The 23,363-nt window shown below is 36.1% G+C and overlaps 5 protein-coding genes across 5 annotated transcripts; 4 read left to right on the forward strand and 1 right to left on the reverse strand.

Annotated features, from left to right (window-relative positions):
- The first annotated feature begins 965 nt into the window (after positions 1–965).
- On the forward strand, positions 966–2,563 carry LOC148767819 (uncharacterized). The gene is made up of 3 exons (XM_088823432.1): positions 966–1,365; positions 1,519–1,648; positions 1,750–2,563. The coding sequence occupies exons 1-3, from the start codon at positions 1,233–1,235 to the stop codon at positions 2,396–2,398; spliced, it is 912 nt and encodes a 303-aa protein (XP_088679558.1). The 5' UTR covers positions 966–1,232; the 3' UTR covers positions 2,399–2,563.
- A 4,211-nt stretch (positions 2,564–6,774) lies between these two features.
- Positions 6,775–9,892, reverse strand: LOC105974914 (putative late blight resistance protein homolog R1A-4). Its single transcript, XM_013000072.2, has one exon. It carries the CDS (start codon positions 9,603–9,605, stop codon positions 6,933–6,935), a length of 2,673 nt encoding a protein of 890 aa, XP_012855526.2. The 5' UTR covers positions 9,606–9,892; the 3' UTR covers positions 6,775–6,932.
- A 3,608-nt stretch (positions 9,893–13,500) lies between these two features.
- LOC105974952 (S-adenosyl-L-methionine-dependent methyltransferases superfamily protein) lies at positions 13,501–14,823 on the forward strand. The gene has a single exon (XM_013000114.2). The coding sequence runs from the start codon at positions 13,576–13,578 to the stop codon at positions 14,629–14,631; it is 1,056 nt and encodes a 351-aa protein (XP_012855568.2). The 5' UTR covers positions 13,501–13,575; the 3' UTR covers positions 14,632–14,823.
- Positions 14,824–15,635: 812 nt separating this feature from the next.
- LOC105974956 (bet1-like protein At1g29060) lies at positions 15,636–18,111 on the forward strand. Its single transcript, XM_013000119.2, has 4 exons — positions 15,636–15,812; positions 15,920–16,043; positions 16,716–16,772; positions 17,630–18,111. Exons 1-4 carry the CDS (start codon positions 15,790–15,792, stop codon positions 17,789–17,791), a joined length of 366 nt encoding a protein of 121 aa, XP_012855573.2. The 5' UTR covers positions 15,636–15,789; the 3' UTR covers positions 17,792–18,111.
- Positions 18,112–19,310: 1,199 nt separating this feature from the next.
- LOC105975123 (Tetratricopeptide repeat (TPR)-like superfamily protein) lies at positions 19,311–21,256 on the forward strand. The gene has a single exon (XM_013000300.2). It carries the CDS (start codon positions 19,423–19,425, stop codon positions 21,088–21,090), a length of 1,668 nt encoding a protein of 555 aa, XP_012855754.2. The 5' UTR covers positions 19,311–19,422; the 3' UTR covers positions 21,091–21,256.
- The last annotated feature ends 2,107 nt before the right edge of the window (positions 21,257–23,363 follow it).

Here is a 23,363-nt window from a genome sequence, read left to right on the forward strand (position 1 = left end):
TAAAAACGTTGATGCCATTTTTAATTAATTATTTCTTGAATTTTAGCCACAGAAAAAAAATTAAATAATAAAATTAGAGGAAAAAATAAATAAATAAAATAAATAAATATCATCTGAAATGAAGAATAGATGGGTTCCAAATTTTGTTGGCCTCTAATGAGAGTTTAATCCAATTTATGTCCAAGAAAATGATGACATTATAGTACAACACTAGTATGAGTTCTACATCAATGTGTTTTGTGTGTGTGTGTGTGTATATATATATACACACACAAATATGTATACATAGGGTAAATTACGGAAACTCCCCTGAAGTTAGGCTAAATTACGGAAAATATCTCTACTTATTCGTAATTACCAAAATTTTCCTGATATTTATTTTCGTCTTACACCGACCCCCTTTACAGTGCGATTTTTCACATGATCTTGTTGTTTTTAGAAAATATTCTCCAAAAAATACCGATTATACCCCTAAGAGCAGCCTCTAAAAATATATGTGGCCTTGATATACCTTCTACAATAACATTTTTTTCTTCAACATCACATTGCAATATGAGCAGACTTTGCTCGATTGCTAATATGAACCATCATAATATATATATACATATATGCGTTTTTTTAAACAGCGTGCATTGCTACCTTCAATCTGTTGACACCTGCAGGGTTATATCGGCATTTTAGGGGAATGTTTCATACAATAAAAAAGATTACGCAAACAATCATACCATAAGTAGATCGGTTTAAGACGGAAACAAAGATCAGGGGGATTTTGGCAATTATGGATTATTGGGGTGTTTTTCATAATTTAGCCTAAGTTCAGGAGTTTTTTCGTAATTTACCCATAAAAATATAATGTGTGAATTGTCACGTTTAAGTAGACATAACTAACTATGTACTTGTTCTCATATACATTTACTACCTTCACACTTGTTTCCTTTAGATAGAGATATCTTCAAATCTAATTCACTCCATTCCAATATAACAAGCTCCATCATTTGCTTAGAAACCACTTGATTCTCTCTCTCTCTCTCTCTCTCTCTCTCTCTCTCTCTCTCTCTCTCTCTCTCTCATATATCATAACTTGAATTCGAAGTCTGATTTTTCGGTTAAAACCCCGTTTTAAATCAAATGATCTTTGATACATTTAGTTTATAACAAAACAAGTTACTCAAGTTCCGACCGAATCCCGTTTCTTCTCTCACATAAACGGGATCGAAAAAAAGAAAAAAAAAATGGGTCGAAATTCGTCGTGTGCGAAACATAAGCTGAGGAAAGGCTTATGGTCTCCCGAAGAAGACGAAAAACTTCAAAACTACATTACCAAATTCGGCGTTGGTTGTTGGAGCTCTGTCCCTAAATTAGCAGGTCCATTTTTCTTTTTTTCTTTTAATAATATTAAAAAAATATACATGTATATATATATATATATATATATATATATATATATATATATATATATATATATATATATATATATATATATATATATATATATAAAATATATACACACACATGCAGGCTTACAAAGATGTGGCAAGAGTTGCAGATTGAGATGGATTAATTATTTAAGGCCTGATCTTAAAAGAGGAATGTTTTCTCAAGAAGAGGAGAATCTAATCATTAATCTCCATGAATCTCTTGGCAACAGGTTTTTATATATATATATATATATATATATATACATATATATTAATTGATTAATTAATTAATTAATTAATAAATAAAAATTGATTTTAATTAATTTACAAGGTGGGCACAAATAGCAGCACAGCTACCAGGAAGAACAGACAATGAGATCAAGAACTTCTGGAACTCTTGTCTGAAGAAGAAGCTTACGAAGCAAGGCATCGATCCCAACACTCATAAACCGATGATTGTCGTAAATAACGAACAAGAGTCGCGGCCGAATAATATTAATATCGATTACGAGAAATTAATCTTGGAGCAGCATCCGAAACAGGCGTACGGCCAATACTCGAACACGGTTGCGCCAGCTGTACTACTAAAAGAAAATAATAATGTTGGTGGCAAATTACAAGTTTATGATCCGTTCTTCTTACCCGAGTTTCAAGCGAGCGTCGATCCACATGGATATAGTTATTCGGATTTTACGTCTAGTTGCTGTCCGCAAATTAATCCCGGAAACTTCGGATTGTTCAACTCGATGCCGGATTTGGCGAATTTCGAGAGCTCGACGAGCGGCAAGGGCAATGTCGTAATAGAGGACAAGTTCGATTCGTGCATGTCGTTCGAATACGGGATTAATCAGATTCAAGAACATGGCTCACAAGGGTTTAGTGGTCATTATCCAATGACGTCATCTTTGTCTGATCCATTGCCACTCATCACAGCTGGTCCAAACATGCAGGATGATGCACCACTATTTCACCAAATATAACCACCTCTCTCTCTCTCTCTCTCTCTCTCTCTCTCTCTCTCTCTCTCTCTCTCTCTCATGTTGTTGTGGTTCTTGATTTGCATTGGATATTTGAGGGATTGGTAAATAATGTTTCACCACTTATGTAAAAAAAAAGAACAAATTAAAGGGTTAATTATTTCTTGCCAAGAATGATGTTAACATCTCTCGAAAGTTGATTTGATTATATTTATATATATATATATATATATATATATATATATATATATATACTCGTTCGAAAAGTTGGTACCTAATTTTAATTCCCGAAATGATAAATAACGGATAATTTTTTTAGTACGTACACGGCTTATTTTTTAATTACGCTAGATTAGTGATGTCGAAACTGGACTGGATCGGCCTGTCCGATTGGTCAGATCGTGTATAAACTCGAGTTTAAACTAATAAAATCAGATTTTCATAGTTTTTTACATTATAATATTTATTTCTATTATCTTCTTACTTAAATATTATTGTAATGTTTATGGATGATTAATAAAGTGAATTGGAGTCTTTTAAATTGGTATTTCAATGATGTATATTTTATCTTAAAGGATTTTTACAAGGTAATTAATCAATTTATAAATGATTAAAAATAAAGAAATCATAATAAAAATCAACTGAACTGAGTTGAACATATCTGCATCTAGTCCCATTTTAAAAGCATTGTTCTAGAGTATAACATCTCTTTATTGCTTATTAGTACTAATGCCCCACCATAAACTACATAATCAATCAATTTTCTTTATCTTTTGGTAATCATATTTAAAATGACATAATGATGCTAAATAATGCTACATTAATTAATTAGTAGCCATCAAATTATGGAATTAATGAAACTAATTTGACAATTAAATTAAATTGAACCAATAAAACTCAAATCAAATAGGGATTTATAAATTAAGCCTTAGGGTAATCGTCATGTCAATTCGCCACTTTGCACCCTTAAAATAAAAGAAAAATTTCATTTGAATTTCTTACATTAACCTTAAAATTTCAATTGAAGAGCAACGTGAATGATTTCTTATATTTTCTGGGTGCAAAGAGCTATTAATATTTTTTAGGGTAAATTACAACCACCTTCTGAGGTATGGTTAAATTACGAAAACCCCATTTTGTTTGGGTAATTACAACTATCCCTCAACTATAAATCTTCTTACATGTCCACCCTTGCGGTTTCAAATTTAGTGGAATCTTCGAGATTATATGGAATATTGTCACTTTTGTACCCGCTTTATCCAATTCGAACTCCACATTTTGAATCAAGATGATCATAATATGTGTTTCTTGGCTTGTATATATTCGATTGTGGTGCATCAGAAACTGTATTTTTACACAAAACGAGTACAAACTAGAGCAAATTCCATGAAATCTAGATGATTATGTTGAATTTGACACCATAAGGATGTAGGTGTAAGAAAAAATCATAGTTGAGGGGTAGATGTAATTATCCAAACAATATGGATTTTTTCGTAAACTGACCTTACCTCAGGGGATGATTGTAATTTACCCTATTTTTTTAAGACACAATGTGTCAAACTGCTACACCTTAAGGGCGCAAAGTTAAATAAACCTTTAACTCTCGAACTAAAAAATCTTTCTAATTCTTTATATGCTACACCCGATAAAGATCAGATGATTTTTTTACGATCGATCTACACACGCAAGTATAAATGTATGTGTTTGTCTGTATATTAAGGATAAAGATTTGCCCGATATACTTCTCCCCGTGCAGCATAATATAAAATCTTCAAATATGTTTTCCTTACAAAATATTAATACAAACTATCCCCATCAATTTTCGAGCTTTTATGTTTAATCTATTGGCTATCAACACCTAAGGCCATCGTTTTGCAACATTATCAAGTGACAAAAAAGGTCCCAAAAATATTTATTATTTTTAAATAATAATAATAATAATAATAATAATAATAATAATAATAATTAATAATTACTAATTAATATAAATAATAATATTTGTAGTTGAGTATGTTTCTTGGTTTGCTCATATTTTAAAAGAATATAAGTCCATTTCAAGAAACTTGATGCTCGTGTGTCTAATTTCGTTACTATATTTGTATGTTACAAGAAACCCAACTGAAAAGCTAATCTCTAGAAACAGAAATTGAATTTATGAATGTAGTAAGAAAATGCCATTTCAACCAATTTTTAAATGATTTTAAATAATAAATGTTACACTAAATTAAGGGATTTTCGAGCTAGGAGAGAAAACGTGGACTAAATCTTACTTAGTATATCTTATTTATCTAGTTTCTTCGTAAATTATAAGATTATTTTATTTTATCGTAAAAATAGAAATTACCCTTAAACCATATGCATTAAAAAATTCATACCATATTAAGATACCTTAAGCTCAAAAGATTAAATATTATTAAAACACTTTAAATGGATTTAACTTTATGTTGAACTCATCGAATATTCCATACAACTAGGGTGAAAATTTTACGAGTTAAATCGAAATTAGCATTTTCAAAAAAAAAAAAAAAATGGAAATGAAAAAGTAATTCCGACAACGTTTCATTAAATTTTGGGAAAATGGGATTCAAGAATTTAAATATTGGAAAGGAAAAACTTGTTCCGAAATCGGAATTAAATTTTCGGATTGAAATCGATGGAATTTAGAATTTTTATTTTTTAGTCACCTATATAATAATATACACAATAACATTGATAGCAGTATAATTTTCGGAAAAGAATCATAATTTTTGAAAATTAAAATCAGGTCGAAAATCGAAATCTAATATGTATTCCAATTTTGTTACGAAAAATAAAAATTTGATTTTTTTTTGTGTGAAACCTTTTAGAAATAAAAAATTTCGTTTCAATTTATACTTCTACATACAACGTCTTTTGATAACTTAAACGTTAATGCACTCGCAGACAATGGTGGCCCAATTAGTAGAATAATGAGAGCCAACATACAACGATTCGAGCTTATCTATGTTGTTAATATTTTTTAGGTTGAACTCGTCGCATAAAGCTTGTTCGTTATAGTTACACTTTTGTTGTGATTAACGAACTATTGCATGAATCTAAGGTTTATCCAGTGCACGTATTGCGTGTTCCTCGACCACGAACACCAAAAAAAAAAAAAGAAAAAAAAAAAAAAAAGAAGATAATGCACACATCATGTTGAAACATATAATTAAATGTAACAATTTATTGACATTGGGCCATACACCACCTAAAGTCCAACTAATCACGTGACAAAGAACTTAATTACTTTTCTTATAAATTAAAGTCTAACCCATGTGTTTATGAATGTAAATTTATGTATTAATTAATCAAGATAATGATTATGTGCTTGGACACAATGTCAATTATATAGTACTCTAAGGGACAAGTCCCATCAAATATTGATGTGCTATTATGTTATGTAACTTTTTTTTTTCTTATTAAACAATGACTATCAAAATTGTAATTAGTGTTATCACAAAAATTATTATTTTCCTTTATGTGCTAATTAAACAATAGTGGTGACAAGAAAGAGGGGCAAAAAGGTCAACAAAGGTGGTCTAATTGGCAATTTACTCATTTTGAAGATACTTAAAGGCAATTATTGTATGACAAGATAAAACTAACTAACCAACTTTAAGATAAGCAATCATCATGCTATTAATACTGCCGAGGTGCATGAATATATATAATATATCCAGACGAGCATGAGCATAGTCATAATTTTAAGTACGAGGGGTTAAATCATTAAAAAAATTATGAGAGGGCCGATTATGCTTTTATACACAAATTTTTAAATATTTTTATATAGGATAAATTACAACCATCTCCCGATGTAAGGTCAAATTACGAAAAAACTCATCATGTTTGAGTAGTTGCAACGAATCCCTCAACTATGAATCTTCTTAGACGTCAACTCTTGCGGTGTCAAATTTAGGGGAATCCTCTAGATTATGTGGAATATTCTCCAATTTGTACCCGTTTTTCCCCCATTTGGGCTCCACATTTTGACATAAGATGATCATAATACGTGTCTCTTGACTTGTAAAAATCAGATTGTGGTGCATCAGAAACTGTATTTTTGCACAAAACGAAGGAACTAGAAAACATCCTACGGTATCTGAAGGATATTGTTAAATTTGACACCATAAAGATGTACTTGTAAGAAGATTCATGGTTGAGGGAGTTGGTTGTAATTACCAAAAAATGATGAATTTTTTTTGTAATTTAAACTTACCTCAGACGATGATCCTAATTTACCCTTTTATATAAAATAATAGGAATTTAAGAAATATTCATAATTTTCACGCAATATCCAATTACATATAATTTTATTAATTTAAAAAAAAAAAAAAAAAAAAAACAAAACAAAACAAAAAGGATAAAGAGACAATCAGCCAATCTCAATGGCCCGAAATATGGTTATTTAAATGGGCTTTAATTAATAAAACAGGCCCAATAAGTAACGCATAAATAGTTGGGTCTTGTGATTAACTATCGGGTCGTGAGCCGGGCCGGGCCGGGCCGGGTCGGGTCATGATCATTCATCCCCTGAAAACTGGATCCGAATCTGAATGTAACAGCACCGGTTGATCTTCTGCTTAGTTTGTAAATTCCGAGTTACAGAAGGGCAGCAATCATCAACCTCCACCGTATCCAGTCCACAATTCGTTAGCAGAAGAGGAATCTCCTTCAATTTGTAGCAGTGCCGGATAATCAACCGCTCCAGCGCCGGAAAATGGCTGTGCTCCGCTCCCCAGCTCTCTATATCCAGATCTTCCATCAGCAGCACCTTCAGCTTCGGGAATTCCCCCTCGATCTCCCACTCCGGGCCGGAGAACGCGCACCACCGGAGCTTCAGCACCACGAGATTCGGCAGTTCTCCGATCGCTCTCATATTCCGCCACGGGAACCCGCACCCGCTCAAGCTTATCTTCTTAATGTTCGCCGGAAAATTCGGGACAATTTGGGACCTCACGAGGGTAGGGTTTACGATCGCGCATTTGAACGACTCGAATTCGTCGTAGATGGAGGCGAATCGGTCGCCGCCGAGAAAACTCAGGGTTTCAACGGCGGCGGCATGATTTTCTAGTGTTGTTGTCTCGATCCGGATTCCTAACTTCGTTAGGTTAGGAATTCTGGCGAGAATTGTCTTTGTACAGCTGTGAGCGCCCACACCTGAAACTGTTAAAAGTTTCTCTAAAATTAGAGAATCGTCGTTTGCTGAAGAAGGATCTGGCAGGTCAAATCCCATGCACTCCAGGTGTTTGAGTTTATGCAGCTTCCAAATCTCTACAGGCAGGTAAACTGGAGAATTCGAGTATTTTATGATCCTATGATGCCGATGGATAATCAAGACTTCGAGGTTCGAAAGACGTGATATCGAAGCAGGTATCTCTCCGTCGAATGTGATTGCAAAGTACCTCAAATGAACTAGCTCCACTACTTGATGTGGGAATTCGTAAAACCGCATCGAAACAGCGTCTAGTACCTTGAGCAATCGAAAAGGCAAGTACAGCCTTATTGGATATTGTTGCTTTGGACCGAAACAAAGAAGAGAACGTGCGCCCGAAACTGATTCCATCCTAGTATGCACTTGTTCGAAACCAAGTACAATGTTGTTGTGTGTGCACAGCCTCCGCTGGCTATATATATCCGCTTGGAAACTGTCGACGTACTTTTTTATGATGCGGAAAAGGCTCTCGCTCTTGGCTTCGTTAACGCACAGATTCCGGAATGTGAAATGCAGCCTGCATAGTTTGGTTGTCCTCTTGCCTACAGACCTCAGCTTCTTCCTCAAAACAACACTTTGAGAAACAAGTTCGCTCAGGCACTCGTCGGCTGTTTCTTCTAAGGTTTTACCCTTTTGCGGTTCAAGAAATCCCTCGGCAGCCCATAATGTGGTGAGTTTCGAGCGAGAAATCTCGTAGCCTTTCGGAAACACGCTCACGTACAGAAAGCACACCTTTAGGTATTGGGGCAACATGGTGTAACTCAAAAGCAGCGCCTTTGAGAGGGGTGTGTTGTCGTCCGATTTGATGACGAGTGGATCTTCTTGCTCTGCGATTATACTCCATTCTTGGACAGTTTTCTCTGTTTTAAGCAGGAGCTTTCCAACTTCGATAATTGCAAGAGGGAGCCCATCGCATTTCTTGGCTATCTTCTTCCCGATTTTCTCAAGTTGGAAATTTGCAGGCTCTTCATTCCTAGTGAATACTATATCATGAAGTAGTTTCCAGCTTTCGTCATCATTCAACAATGGTACCTCGACAAAATGCCCGTAAATTCTACCATGATCAACAAAGTCTAGCATCCTAGATGTAATGATGATGCGGCTCTGGTTCACCTCGGTTGGAAGAAATCGTTCGAGTTCTTTACTGATGTGAGTATTCCATACATCATCCAACACGATGAGATACCTCATACCGAATAAGATCGTGTATACAAGCTCGGATAAAGAATCTTCACTTAGACCTTCTTTGTAATCAGCTTTGAGTTGATCGAGAACAAGTAAAAGAATTTGCTTCAACTGGTATTGGGGGCCGACCGACACGAATATACGTTGCTGAAAATGTTCTATTATGTACGGATTTTCGTAAACTTGTTTGACCAAAGTAGTCTTGCCGATGCCAGCCATACCGACAATTAACATCATTCTACAACACCCTTCTTCATCCGACAAAACCCAACCTTGTAGCTTCCTTAATTCCCTACCCAATCCCACCATTTTTTTCTTCATACAACCATAATCAGTTCTCGATAGTGCTGCGGTTTCTGAATCAAGAGAATTATCGCTCTGTTGTTGGTTTTGTTCGTTGATGCCGTACTCTTCGTCGGTTTCGAATGTTTTGGTGAATGAAGTAATCTCTTGCCTGAATTCGAGGAGATGGTGGAAGAAGGCCGAAGTCGAAATGTCATCATCTGCAGAAATTTCGGATCCCGAAAGAAACTGATCCGATATATGGAAGTCGATGAGATCTTCGAGTTTATGCACCACGTCTTTGATTTTGATTTGTCTCTCGAAAGCGTTTACTCTCGTGCTGCTGCGGCTGCTTTGTGGAGGACTGATTGCTTCGAGAAATGATTGCAAGTAAGAAAGCTCATCGGAGATAAGTTTCATTTCTGAGTTGGGAATAAGAATCTTTGATTTTGGCGGGAGCACAAGAATGCGATCTATTGTTTGCTTAAGGGAAACTACAGCAGCAAACGCCATGTTCAACTCTCTCTCTCTCTCTCTCTCTCTCTAGCGCTTCATATAACACATGAAAAGTACAGATGCAGATGCAGATGCAGAACAGAAATGTGATGACATATCTAGCTAGTATGTAGTAGTGGTCTTGTTCTTCTCGTTGATTTGTATTGGATATGGGTAGGTGAATAATATTTTATCATTAGTGTATTAATAATAATAAAATGAAAAAAAAAAAAAAAAAAGAACAGGTGTCAATTTCTCTTAGGATCCGAATAGTGAAGTTAACATCTCAACCACCTAAAAAAATAAAAAAACAGTTGCATATTCAATACTTGATTAATAAACTGGCTAAATTGTAACTTTGGCTTCTCAAATTTGAGAAACCAAAACTATCATTTAGCAAATATAGAAAATATTAACATAATGTTATATGTTATATTGTACTTTATAATATATTTATCATTAAAAAATATTTTATATTATCTTACTTGCTTCTTATATTTTATAAATGTACTAAAGATAATTATTATTTTACTTAGTATTTATAATAACTAAATATTAAAAAAAAAATATTTATCATTTTAATTAACATAAAAAAAAATTTCATAACTAATTATAAATTTTTAATGTTTATAAGTATATATCAATTAAGTTATTGAAATTTCTTATATCAAATTTAAAATAATTTTTCTATACTTGTTAATTAGTATTATTAGTTATTGGTATATTAACTAAAATAAAAGTCAAATAATTTTGTAAAACAAAAATCATGAAGATTCAACATATAAATATATTGTTTAGAATAATACACATTTTTATTAATATTTTATAATAATTGTGTAAAATATAAACAATGTTGTTGGAGTGCAGTGTTAAAAGTGGAATGCTAAAACACTGTTCATTAGTTATATTATAGATATAGACAACCGTTTTTAGACAAACTGTTGGAGATGGCCTCACGTAATTTGTACTCCATTTTTTCGTTCATCAATCAGATGATTCATGATTCAAATCATGAACTCATGTAAAAGTATGATGCTTAGAATCAAGCCAGAATTATGAGAGATAAGGCCCAAGAGACAAGGCCCGCTAAGGCCCACTCAAAGGCTCGGCCCAAAAGACAGAAGCCATCAAAGCCCACTAATCGATACGGCCTAAAAAATAGCCCACGCCGAAACCATTCCTCGTCGATATGACCGAGCGAGAGGAACGAGCTGCCGAGGACCGAGTAGGGGTGTAAATGAGTCGAGCCGGCTCGCGAGCTTCCGGAGCTTGCTCGAAAAAAGCTCGTACTTGAGCTCGAAAAAACGAGCTTGAGCCCGAGCTTTTCGACGAGTCGAGTTCGAGCTTCATTTCAGTTGTTCGACAGCTCGCAAGCCGGCTCGCGAGCTTTACCTTTTTTAATATTTTATTATTATTGTTGGCACCAAATTTCCGTTAGTGAAGATTGAAGAAATCCGCCATATGTGGAAATTAAAGATTGACAAAGATTTGTTTTCCATGTTTATTTTGGAATTAATTAGAGTCCTATTTTTGTAATATTGTTATTAGGACTTAGATTTATTTCCATGTATTGTATTCTAGTTATGTATCTTTTGTATTTATCTAGAATAGAAGTAGAAATCGACTAGGATTCTATTACCTAGTTAATCGATTTCTTAGGGCTCAAGTTAGGTTAAGGGTGGTGGATTTCGTGCCTATATAAGGCCCTCAACCTCATTTGAGTCCGATGGAGCTTTACAAAGAAAAATCCCAGCATAAAGGCTTTGAAGAGTGCAGCCCGTGCTGCAGCCCTGTCTGCACGGCAGGTGTGGCAACAGAACATGTTTCTTCTACCAGGCCATAAAGAAGATCGGCGTTTCGGGAGAAGTGCTTAAAAGATCTCGGGAGAGGTCGATCCGCCGTTTGAAGGAAGTTCAACATTGGAGGAAGTCCAAGAGTGCGGAGGAGGAATTGCTTTGATTATCAACAAGTTCGAGTCGTGTGCAAGAACGACGTATCACATAAAGAGGGAGTCTTTAGTGTTTTATTAAGTCCTATTAATGTACACATAAATCTGAACTAGTTTTGCAAGTCCTCGTGGATGTAGGGTACGTTTGTATCCGAACCACATTAAATTCTTGTGTTTTTTATTCTGCTTTTAGTAGGTTAATTACTGTGATAACACAAGAATACTGTTGCCACTCCTAATGTCGTAACACGTAGTCTGTCTCAACAGAAGAGTGGACTTTGATAGGCATTTAAATTCAACAATTGGCATCAGAGCGGGTCACTAGATATACTTAGTGTCCGATTTTGGGTTTTGATTTATTTGTTTTGCTTATTGGATGACGTGTGTTCACAAGGACGACATTCACCTAATTCCGCTGCGTTGTAACGTGCCCCGTGATGGGACACTCTGATAGAAGATCAAGACGGGTGAAGAAAAGTGACATCTTTGTTGCAGGGGGAGTAAATCTCATCTGCAGGGGGAGTTCTTGTTAAACATGGATTCTAACCAATCTATGCCAAATGGGGAGATTGTTGGCACCAAATTTCCGTTAGTGAAGATTGAAGAAATCCGCCATATGTGGAAATTAAAGATTGGCAAAGATTTGTTTTCCATGTTTATTTTGGAATTAATTAGAGTCCTATTTTTGTAATATTGTTATTAGGACTTAGATTTATTTCCATGTATTGTATTCTAGTTAGGTATCTTTTGTATTTATCTAGAATAGAAGTAGAAATCGACTAGAATTCTATTACCTAGTTAATCGATTTCTTAGGGCTCAAGTTAGGTTAAGGGTGGTGGATTTCGTGCCTATATAAGGCCCTCAACCTCATATGAGTCCGATGGAGCTTTACAAAGAAAAATCCCAGCATAAAGGCTTTGAAGGGTGCAGCCCGTGCTGCAGCCCTGTCTGCACGGCAGGTGTGGCAACAGAACAGGTTTCTTCTACCAGGCCATAAAGAAGATCGGCGTTTCGGGAGAAGTGCTTAAAAGATCTCGGGAGAGGTCGATCCGCCGTTTGAAGGAAGTTCAACATTGGAGGAAGTCCAAGAGTGCGGAGGAGGAATTGCTTTGATTATCAACAAGTTCGAGTCGTGTGCAAGAACGGCGTATCACATAAAGAGGGAGTCTTTAGTGTTTTATTAAGTCCTATTAATGTACACATAAATATGAACTAGTTTTGCAAGTCCTCGTGGATGTAGGGTACGTTTGTATCCGAACCACATTAAATTCTTGTGTTTTTTATTCTGCTTTTAGTAGGTTAATTACTGTGATAACACAAGAATACTGTTGCCACTCCTAATGTCGTAACACGTAGTCTGTCTCAACAGAAAAGTGGACTTTGATAGGCATTTAAATTCAACAATTATTATTATTATTTTTTTTTTGAAGGAATTTTTTTTATTTATATTTTTTAATACATATTAATAATATATAATAATTAATATTATTATTAATAATAAATAAAAAAGAATAATATTAGTTTTCTAATTGAATGAAAATTTGATTGTGCCGAACTCGAGCTCCGTAGAAACACAACGAGCTCGAGCTCGAGTTGAAAATGATAGACTCGTCGAGTTCGAGCCTTGTATAGTTGTAGCGAGCTCGAGCTCGAGAAATAAGGCGAGTTCGACTCGTTTACACACCTAGGACCGAGTGGGCGTACGGTTCTCGGGGAGGCGCCACGATGGCTATGTCCATGGGCATTTATGATTTTGGCGATTACGCAGGAGGGGCGCATTAAACAACTCACACCAGCATTAGTTGCCCGAATGACTAGTGACAGTCGAAAAAAGAGGAGAGTTCAACGAAACGATCGAAAAGGCTACCCGTGTAAGAATAATTAAAAATACAAAATAATTTTATAATCAAATTACATCCGTCAAATTATATATATATATAGAGAGAATAATTTTATAATATACAATTTCCCAACGTTGTCCTTTTTCTACAAAATGTGAGCCATTGAAGCTATTCAGTGTTTTTCTTTTCTTCTTCAGAATGAAATTAGCAGCAGCAGCACATATCTTCCCCCAATTCCACCCTCCATTCTCACACCCCCACCACCCAAATCCTCCCCCGCCACTCCTCTCCGCCGCCACCCATTTCGCCCCTCCGTTCAAACTCCGCCGCGGCAAAGACCTACTATTCCCGCTCAAATCTCACCAATCCCAGTCACCCAATCCCCAAACCGCCGCCGCCGCCCGGCACGATGACGGCGGCGACCCCGGAATCCCATTCGAACACGTCAAAACCCTGGCGAAATTCAAATCCCGGCACAACTACATCAGAGTGATCCAAGTATCCAGGGCGGCGGACCACCCACTCGCCGGATCCAGGCTCCTCCTCCTCGACGCCCCCGGCAACATCCACAGCATCTCCTTCCTCTTCAAAACCCTCACCAACGCATACTACGACGTCTTCGCCACGCTTCCACCGATCCTCCCGCCCGGACCCGTCGGAATACTCGGGTTCGGAGCCGGATCCGCCGCCAAAATCATCCTCGAACTCCACCCTCAAACCGCCGTCCACGGCTGGGAGCTCGACCCCTCCGTCGTCGCCGTCGCCCGAGAGTACTTCGGCCTCGAGAAGCTCGAAAGCAAACACCCCGACCGCCTCTTCGTCCACACCGGCAACGCGCTGAACGCGAGCGTGAAAGACGGGTTCGCCGGGATCCTAGTCGATCTGTTCAGCAAGGGGTGCGTGATTCCCGAGCTCCAAGACGCGGCGACGTGGGAGAAGCTGAAACGGAGCTTGAAGAAGGGCGGGAGAATGATGGTGAACGTCGGCGGGAGCTGCGTTGAGCCGGAGGATATAAGGAAAGACGGGAGTGTAATAATGGAGGACACACTGAAGGCGATGAACAGGGTTTTTCCGGCGGGGGAGCTCTCTGTGCTGAGTCTTGATAGTAGGAAGGACGACAGCGCAGTTGCTCTGACCGGTGAATTTCCAGACGCCGGTGAGTGGAAGAAGGCGCTGATAAAGCCTCTTAGATTCTACGTCGATATGTGGCAGCCTTACACAAGTAAAATAGGCCACAGTCATCGTTCTAATTGAGCTTGTTTTTTGGTGGAGTTGCCATGCCTGTGAAGTGTTTGATGATATGCTCCAATGAAAACTCATCATTTCTATATGATAGTATTTAGTATTTACCACTCCAAAATGGGTAAAATCGTAAATTTCCTGAAAATATTTCTTTAATTATTTTAGTTAAATAATTTCAATTTAAAGGCTTCCAATTTTTTTTAACTTCTATTATTTAAGGGTAACTAACACTTACCCATATGGTTACAAGATTTGGCAGATGACCTCTTGTACTCATAATATTAGCTCATAATTCATTTTTGATTTATGAGATAGCATTCTGTTAGTTTTTCCGTCAAAATTAACAACATGTGTCAGATTTCATTGTGTTTATATTTTTCCTTTCATTTTTGCAGATGACTCCATTAAAATTTGTCACATGCGATTAAGTTTGACGGAAAAACTAACAAAAGTTACCTCCGTAGGGGTGGTTATGTGATTATATTACTAGCACAAAAGAATTATCTGCAAAAATTTGTAACCATATGGAGTTAAGTGTAAAGACAAAAAACAATTAAATTAAATTTTAGGGTAAATTACAACCACCCCTGAGGTATGGTCAATTTATGAAAAAGACCCTCTTGTTTGGATAATTACATCTACTCTCCTCAACTATGATTTTTTCTTACACCTCCACCCTTATGATGTCAAATTCAACATAATCATCTAGATTTCGCGAAATATGCTATAATTTGTACTCGTTTGGTGTAAAAATACAGTATCTGATGCACCACAATCTGATATATATACAAACCAAAAAACACATATTATGATTATCTTGCTTCAAAATGTGGAGTTGGAATGAGATAAAACGAGTACAAAAGTAATAATATTCCATATAATTTCGATGATTCCACTAAATTTGAAACTGCAAGGGTGGACGTGTAAGAAGATTTATAGTTGAAGAGCGGTTGTTATTATCCAAACATGAGATTGCGCTTCGATTAATTGGGACGTTGGACTTGGATATCCGCACCAATTCGTATTCGGGTCAAACAAAATCTGAAACGCGTTCTAAATATTTCAAAACATAATTCGTCATTTATTAGAACCCTAATTCAAATTGCACCTTGCAATTCCTCTGTCTAAGAATTCCATAATTTGGGGCACTCTTCTACATCGTCTTCTCCAATGGCTGACCGGTACCGATCGAGGTATTCCACAAATCTACAGCATCGATTTACTATTACTTTTAATTTTGATCGAAATTGTTTCTGGTTACGGCTTTGATTGATTTTTCTTTTTCGATAATTGAACGCAGAGAAGGATTGAGCACGAGGTCGGCGGCGTACGGTGGTAGCTCCGATGAGGTTCAGGTGCGAATCGATCCAGATTTCGATGATGAGGTCGTCGGTCTTCGCAAGCAAGTTCGCCGATTACGTGATGTAATGTTCTTTCTTTTCCCCTTTTGAAATTCGATTTGGGTTAGTCAGATTTTATTTCCTGATTGCTTGAAAATTGATCAAGCTTTAGTGGTTTTTGATTTTTTTGTAACTCAATTTTGGTATGAAATTGTTAAAGTTAGTAGTTTTGGATTTTTTTGTAACTCAATTTTTCGTACGGAATTCGTAAAAGTTGACGATTTATTGAAGCACGGAATGGTAGCGTTTAATAATGATTAGAAGGAATTAAAAGATAATAAAAAAGTTCTGTTCTAATGATCCTTCAGAAAATGCTCTTATATGGCTTATGGAGAAAGACTTAAGCTTGTCGAGCATATTAAGATAGATGTTCTATTTGAGTATATCTGTTGTATATGTGTAATTGAAAAAAGGAAACTAATTTGAAGTCATTTGCTAATTCCATACGAGTTGAGTTTAAGCATGTTGTGTAATTTTCACTGCATGCACGTTCCAACACATTTATCGAGTTCATTTAAATATATTTTTTTAAAGGTAGGTGATAAACTTCGTATTCAGGAATAGTGCGACTTTTATATTAAATAGATAGTTGTTGCTAACACACAATAGCAGATCTTGGTCTGTGATATATCACTTCTGTAAAACTGTTTTATTTCTACTTGTCTAGGCTTATCGTTTGTGTGTACAACAATGCAGGTAGCTCAAGAAATTGAAACAGAAGCAAAGTCCCAGAATGATTTCCTCAATCAGCTGGTATGCCTCAAACCTAAACTCCGATTTTAATTGGACCCTCTATTAATTGCTGAATTGACTTGCACACACATCGTGGAAAAGAAACTGAACCCTAACTGTAAATAGTGAACTTTGGTTTTAGTAGACTATGGCCTCTTTCTTTTATGAAGCAATATGATTTAATAGTTTGATGGGGTGATTGAAGCTATATCTGATTAGTACACTAAGGCCTCGTTTGGTTGGATGTTTGGTATTTCCAATAACTTATCGGGTCGACCCGGAAATATAATATTATCATGCCTTATCTTGCATTTTACGGAGCTTTAATATTCGGTGTACGGGGGTCTGATAAAATAATTGGGTTTTCATTAGATTATTTAACCCTATCTTGGCTAATCCTATCTTGGCAACCAAACGAGGCCTAAAGGGGATGGCTAAGGAAATGCTTCGATTTTTAGTATGATCTTTTATTAATGAAATCGTCTTTAGAACTGATAGCAACTGACAGCTTTCTTTCGATTTGCATTGTGAATTTGTTTGTTTACCTTTTGAAGTTCTTTTCTCATTTGGAAATTCGAAATTTTGTGTTTGTTTTGCATCTCGAAACTCCTTTTGGTTTTCCGATCCCGAAACTAACCAAAATCTTCCACAAATGCTTGACTATAAGGCTATATTTCGAATGATTTAACTGTTACAGTCGAGCAAAACGTCTCTTGCTTTATTACAAAATTTTCTCTAGCACTACTTTCAGATACAATTTAATTTGTTCCCCAAAACATTAACAAACATTACTTCGATTCTCAAATTATTTTCCCCAAAAAAATCAACAACGAGAAAATAATGACACTGCTCTCTTTCTTTCGTCTGTTGAATCACAGCAAATGACGTTGATCAAAGCTCAAGCAGGGGTGAAAAACAACATGAGAAGACTAAACAAGAGCATCATATGGGAAGGATCAAGCCATGTAATGCATGTTGTTCTTTTTGCACTATGCTTATTTTTCTTCATCTACTTGTGGTCCAAATTCTCGAGAAGATGAGAGCCACATCGACAAATTGTTTTGACCACCTCTCGTAAAAGTAAAGCACCTTCGTGTAAAATACATTATACATGCACTTGGAACCTTTGGCATTATTGTATGTAAAAATGGGATTGTTAATTGCAGTTTAACCTCTATAGATTAACGCAGTCAGGACTAAATAGTGAAATATTAAATTATCGAACTAATAGTTTAATACATTTACTACGAGCCGGGACCGGGAGAAATTGTTATTTAAGCAAAATTATTAATTTATCGAGGTTCATATGTATTTAGTGCACTAGTTGTTCATATTTAAAAATTTATATATGTTCTTGCCATTTTTATTGTGTGATTTGATGCTTCAATGATGCTTTTGTGCATTGCATCTTAGTGTGGGAGAGAAGAGGGTTCTTCAAATTCCCATAATACCCCAGCCCAATTGAAAACTGAAAACTATTATTTATTGTTGCTATAATTCTCTAAAGGTTAATATGGTGTAATTATATATTTATATGTTAATTACGGTTAGACCACTCCTAAATAATATAGTTTCCTTTTTTCCCCTCCCTTTCTATTATAAAGGTATTCGTTGATTAATTAAAAAAGGGTAAATTACTACAAATTTGTTTGGATAATTATAACCACCCATCAACTATGAATCTCCTTACATGTCCACTTTTTTCTATGTCAAATTTAGTGAAATCTTCTAGATTATATAAAATATTCTCCAATTCGTACCCGTTTTATCGCATTTCAACTTCACATTTAGAAACAAAATAATCATAAGATGCGCAGATTGACTTATAAATATCAGATTGTGGTGCATGTGAAACTGATTTTTTACACAAAACGAGTACAAACTAGAAAACACTTTACGAAACCGAGAAGATTTTATTGAATTTGATACTACAAGGGTGGACGTGTAAGAAAATTCACAGTTGACGGGAGTGATTATAATTACCAAAGATGAGGATTTTTTCGTAATTTAATCTTACCTCATGGGGGCCGTAATTTACCCATTAAAAAATTAAGGGTAAATTACAAATACCCCCTTGAGGTATGGTTAAATTACAAAAACCCCCCTCTTGTTTGGATAATTACATCTACCCTCCTCAACTATGATTTTTTCTTACCTTTATGGTGCCAAATTCAACATAGTCATCTAGATTCCGTGAAATATGTTCTAGTTTGTACTCTTTGTGTAAAAAATACAGTTTTCGATGCAACACAAACTGATATATACAAGCTAAAAATCACATATTATGGTCATCTTGCTTCATAATGTAGAGTTTGAATGGGATAAAACGGGTACAAAAGTGATAATATTCCATATAATCTCGAAGATTCCACTAAATTTGATGAGTTGAGGGGGGTGGTTGTAATTATCCAAACAAGAGGGGTGTTTTTGTAATTTGGTCATACCTCAGGGGGGTGTTTGTAATTTACCCAAAAATTAATTAATTAATTAGCAATTTGGAAATATAACCAATGTGTTGGCCTCTCCCAAGTGTATCATTCTTCATTTGTGTTGGAAAACAAATTTGCATATCCTCTATTTTGGTTGAAATGGTTCCTATAATACGACGGCGTATCATCTGTCTTCAGTTCTGATTTCTTCTTACAGCTATAAATGGAAACCTCGTTGGCAAATGAATATCCATTTGAACTCGCTTCTCTCACAACTCACGAGACCGCATCACACCATCTCGAGGACCCGTATCTTGCACGCGCTTGTAATCACCAACTCCCTCTCTTCCGACCCATTTTACGCGACCAAGATCTTGCGTCTGTACGCCGTAAACAACGATCTGGTTTCTGCCCGCAACCTGTTCGACAGAACGCCCCAAAGAAGTGTTTTCCTTTGGAACTCAATCATCCGAGCTTACGCTCAGTCCCACCGATTCCCCGACGCGTTTGCGCTCTTCAAACGCCTTCTGATCTCCGAAACACCGCCCGATAACTACACTTTCGCGTGCGTTGCTCGGGCTAGCGCAGATAGCTTCGACATCAAGGCATTGAGAATCGTGCATGGGAAAGTGGTCTCTTTCGGGTTAAGTTTGGATTTTGTGTGCAACAGTGCGCTTGTGAGTAGCTACTCAAAGTTGGGCCTAGTCGATGAAGCCGGCTGCGTGTTTTGTGGGATCGAAGAGCCAGATTTGGTGCTATTTAATGCTATGATTTCAGGTTACGGCAATTGTGGAGATTGGGTGAAGGGGATAGAATTATTCAACACAATGCAGCATACGGGTTTTCGGCCAGATGGTTATACAATGGTGGGGTTGATTATTGGATTAATCGATCATAGTTCAATAAATACAGGCGAAACGATACACGGGTTTTGCGTGAAATGTGGTTTGGATTTGAATGATCATGTGGGAAGTGTGCTTGTTAGTATGTATTCAAAGTGTAGAAACATAGAATCAGCATTTAAAGTATTCGGAAGTCTAGTCCAGCCAGATTTAGTTTCGTGGTCGGCGATAATTACCGGTTTGTCCTTGGCCGGAGATTATGTAAAGGCCTTGCTTTTCTTTAGGGAATTTCTTATAGGTGGAAGAAAAAAGGCTGATTATGTGTTGATTGCTAGTGCTCTTTCAGCTTCTGCTCAGTTGGCGATTGTGGGACCCGGTTGTGAGATCCATGGTTATGCTATCCGGCACGAATGTAGCACAGAGGTTGCAGTCTCGTCTGCTCTTATTGACATGTATGCGAAATGTGGATTCTTGGAAATGGGCGTTAAGGTGTTCAACAAAATGCCTCAAAGAAGCATTGTCTCGTACAATATTGTAATTTCGAGCCTCGGTCTATACGGACGTGCTCAAGAGGCATTTCGGTTGTTCGACGAGATTCTACAAGAGGGATTAAAGCCCGACGAAACGACCTTCGCGGGCCTGCTTTGCGCGTGTTGCCATTCGGGCCATGTTAGTGAAGGCAGAGAGTATTTCAGACGCATGACAGAGGAATTCCAAATTGGAGCTAAAACGGAGCATTATATTCACATGGTGAAGCTTCTTGGTATGAACGGAAAATTGGAGGAGGCTTATAATCTCGTCAAACCCATCAACCAAGAACCGGTGAATTCCGGTATATGGGGTGCACTTTTGTCGTGTTGCGCCTCTTGTAAGAATTACGAGTTGATCGATGTGATAACGAAGCATCTTGATGAAAACGAGCAAGAAAATCGCAGTTACGACGTCGTACTTTCGAATTTATTCGCGGGTGATGAGAGGTGGGACCATGTGAAGCAGTTGAGGGTTGATAACGGAGGAGCTAAAGGGAAGATTCCTGCAATAAGCTGGATCAGTAATACAAATCATTGAACACGAGTTAAGTTCTTCTTTTCGTTTTTCCCCTATTTAAGAATACTGTCGAATATTACATGGGAAAGCCATCAATGGAATGGGATGCGTGTTCTTGCAATCTTTCTCAACATTTCTTGGATCTTCGATTACGATAAATGATAAGTATATTTTTCGGTTTATATAACTTTGGTCGCAACAACTAATTAGCTTCGTTGTCTAATATTAATAAGCTTTTAGATGAAGTGGTCATTTAACATGGTATCAGAACGAAACTAATTAAAACGTCATGTGTTCGAATCCCACAATCTACAATTTAAAAAAAAAAAATCAATAGGAGCCGGTCAGATCGATCAAACGCGTGGATTGCCCAGATAAACATGTCGGTCGCATCTAAAAGTGAACGAAATTGGGCTAAACGACGTATTTTCACCTCTAGCACTGCATAGGGTCAATAGGGTTTTGCCCAATTGACATGTCGACGGCGTCTGAACGAGCTTCGACACTTGCATGTGAGAATTTGTTTAGATGGAAATGGTTATTGAACTGTGTGAAGAGGCAAAAAAAATGAAGGTAGGTGTATAGATAGATAGATAGATATATAGAGATAGGGTTTGTAGCAATATTGGTTGTTGGAACATTGTGTCACATTGAGATGATAAGAGTTATTGTTCAAGGTTTCATAATTGTATACAAACATTTCGAATCTAACTTTAAGGATTTTTATCCTTTTCAGTTTTCACCCAATTACAACACTTCTCTCTAACATCTACTCATTCATTCATAGCTTCAATATAATATGTATTATATATATATATATATATGTGATATAGCTTGTATAGGTTTTAACCTTTTCGCAGACTAGGAATTATAAACCTAGTCATTTGTTCGTGAGCTCACGAGCCATGTTTTTGTTCAAATAATTTAAATAATATATAATAATATGAATATTGTAATAATAATAGAAAAAGTACATATAAAAATTAATTACATTTCATTATCTATTTTGTAATCTTTTTATAATAATATAAATATTTTTTTAATAATAAAAAAATAATGATATAAATAAGTAGAGGAAAAAAAAAATCAAACTCGAACTCGAGCTCGAGCTCGTCAATACAGCCAAACTCGCCTCGAGCTCGGCTCCTTTACGCCCCTAGTTTTGATGTGTCAGGATGGAAAATTAGAGAATACCCGAATTCAATCAGATAATAAGAGATTTATTTTATAGAATAACAAAATAAAAATAAAATTTTCAAATGTAGTAATTATAACTTAAAACAACTTATTTTGAAAGTAATAAAAGCAACTTAAAACACTCAATTTAAGATTTATTACAAACTAAAATACCTGACAATGTTTGTTGTAAATAATATAAAATGTGGTTATTCATATCTTAAGTCACTCGCAGTTTATAACTTCCCACTAGGTCGCTTGAGATTCTCATCTTACACATTGCCCCCATAACTCCTTGCATGATTTTTGTAGAGTATTATTTCTCTACAAATTGTCTCTCTTATGTTGTGTTATTTTCTCTGTAATTCTATTCCATCAGTTACGTTCTTATGTATTTCTACAATCACCAAACGAAAGAGTTAGACTAAAGAGTCAATTTTACATCACATAATATATTGGGCATGTTTTTTGGAAACACGCAATATATTCCCTTCAATTCTTGAATCTAGTTATTACAATTGAAACTTTTTAAATTAGCAATTCAAATTTATATGGTTTATTGAACACGAAATCATCCAAGTAAGATTATCCCTTGAGATCTCATTCGATCAATGTGTTTCACCACGTCGTTAATTAGAAAAGAGAGATCGAGTTTTGAAATTAAAGAATTGTTTCTTGCAATCAACCATCACTAATCTTGAAACAAAATAATCGGTTTCTTGAAGCTTAATCAGGTGAATTTTTGTAGTCGGATAATAACGCAACCAACATGGATGTATGTGTATTTCTTTGTGTATAAATAAATGGTAAAGTTATATCTGGTGTAGTTGGCGTAGTATAAAGTACCCTCTTATAGCAAGTCGGTGCTTCATAATTACAGAAATACTACAAATATATGTGCATTTTAACCGAATAATATGACAATGAACTTTATAAATCGCCGACCACGAGCCTCTATCATAGTGATTTTTGGTGAGAGGTTGTGGGTTCGAATCCCTTTAGGTGCGTGTGTTAGGTATTGACAGTGAACTTCTGCAAATAGGCATTCAACTTCGACATTCAACTTTACATCCTCCCCTCCCCACAATGTTGCATTACCTTTCTCGGGGAAAAGCAGA

This window comes from Erythranthe guttata, chromosome 9, assembly GCF_056151865.1.
Source record: "Erythranthe guttata isolate IM_541 chromosome 9, IM_541, whole genome shotgun sequence".
Lineage (NCBI taxonomy): Eukaryota > Viridiplantae > Streptophyta > Magnoliopsida > Lamiales > Phrymaceae > Erythranthe > Erythranthe guttata.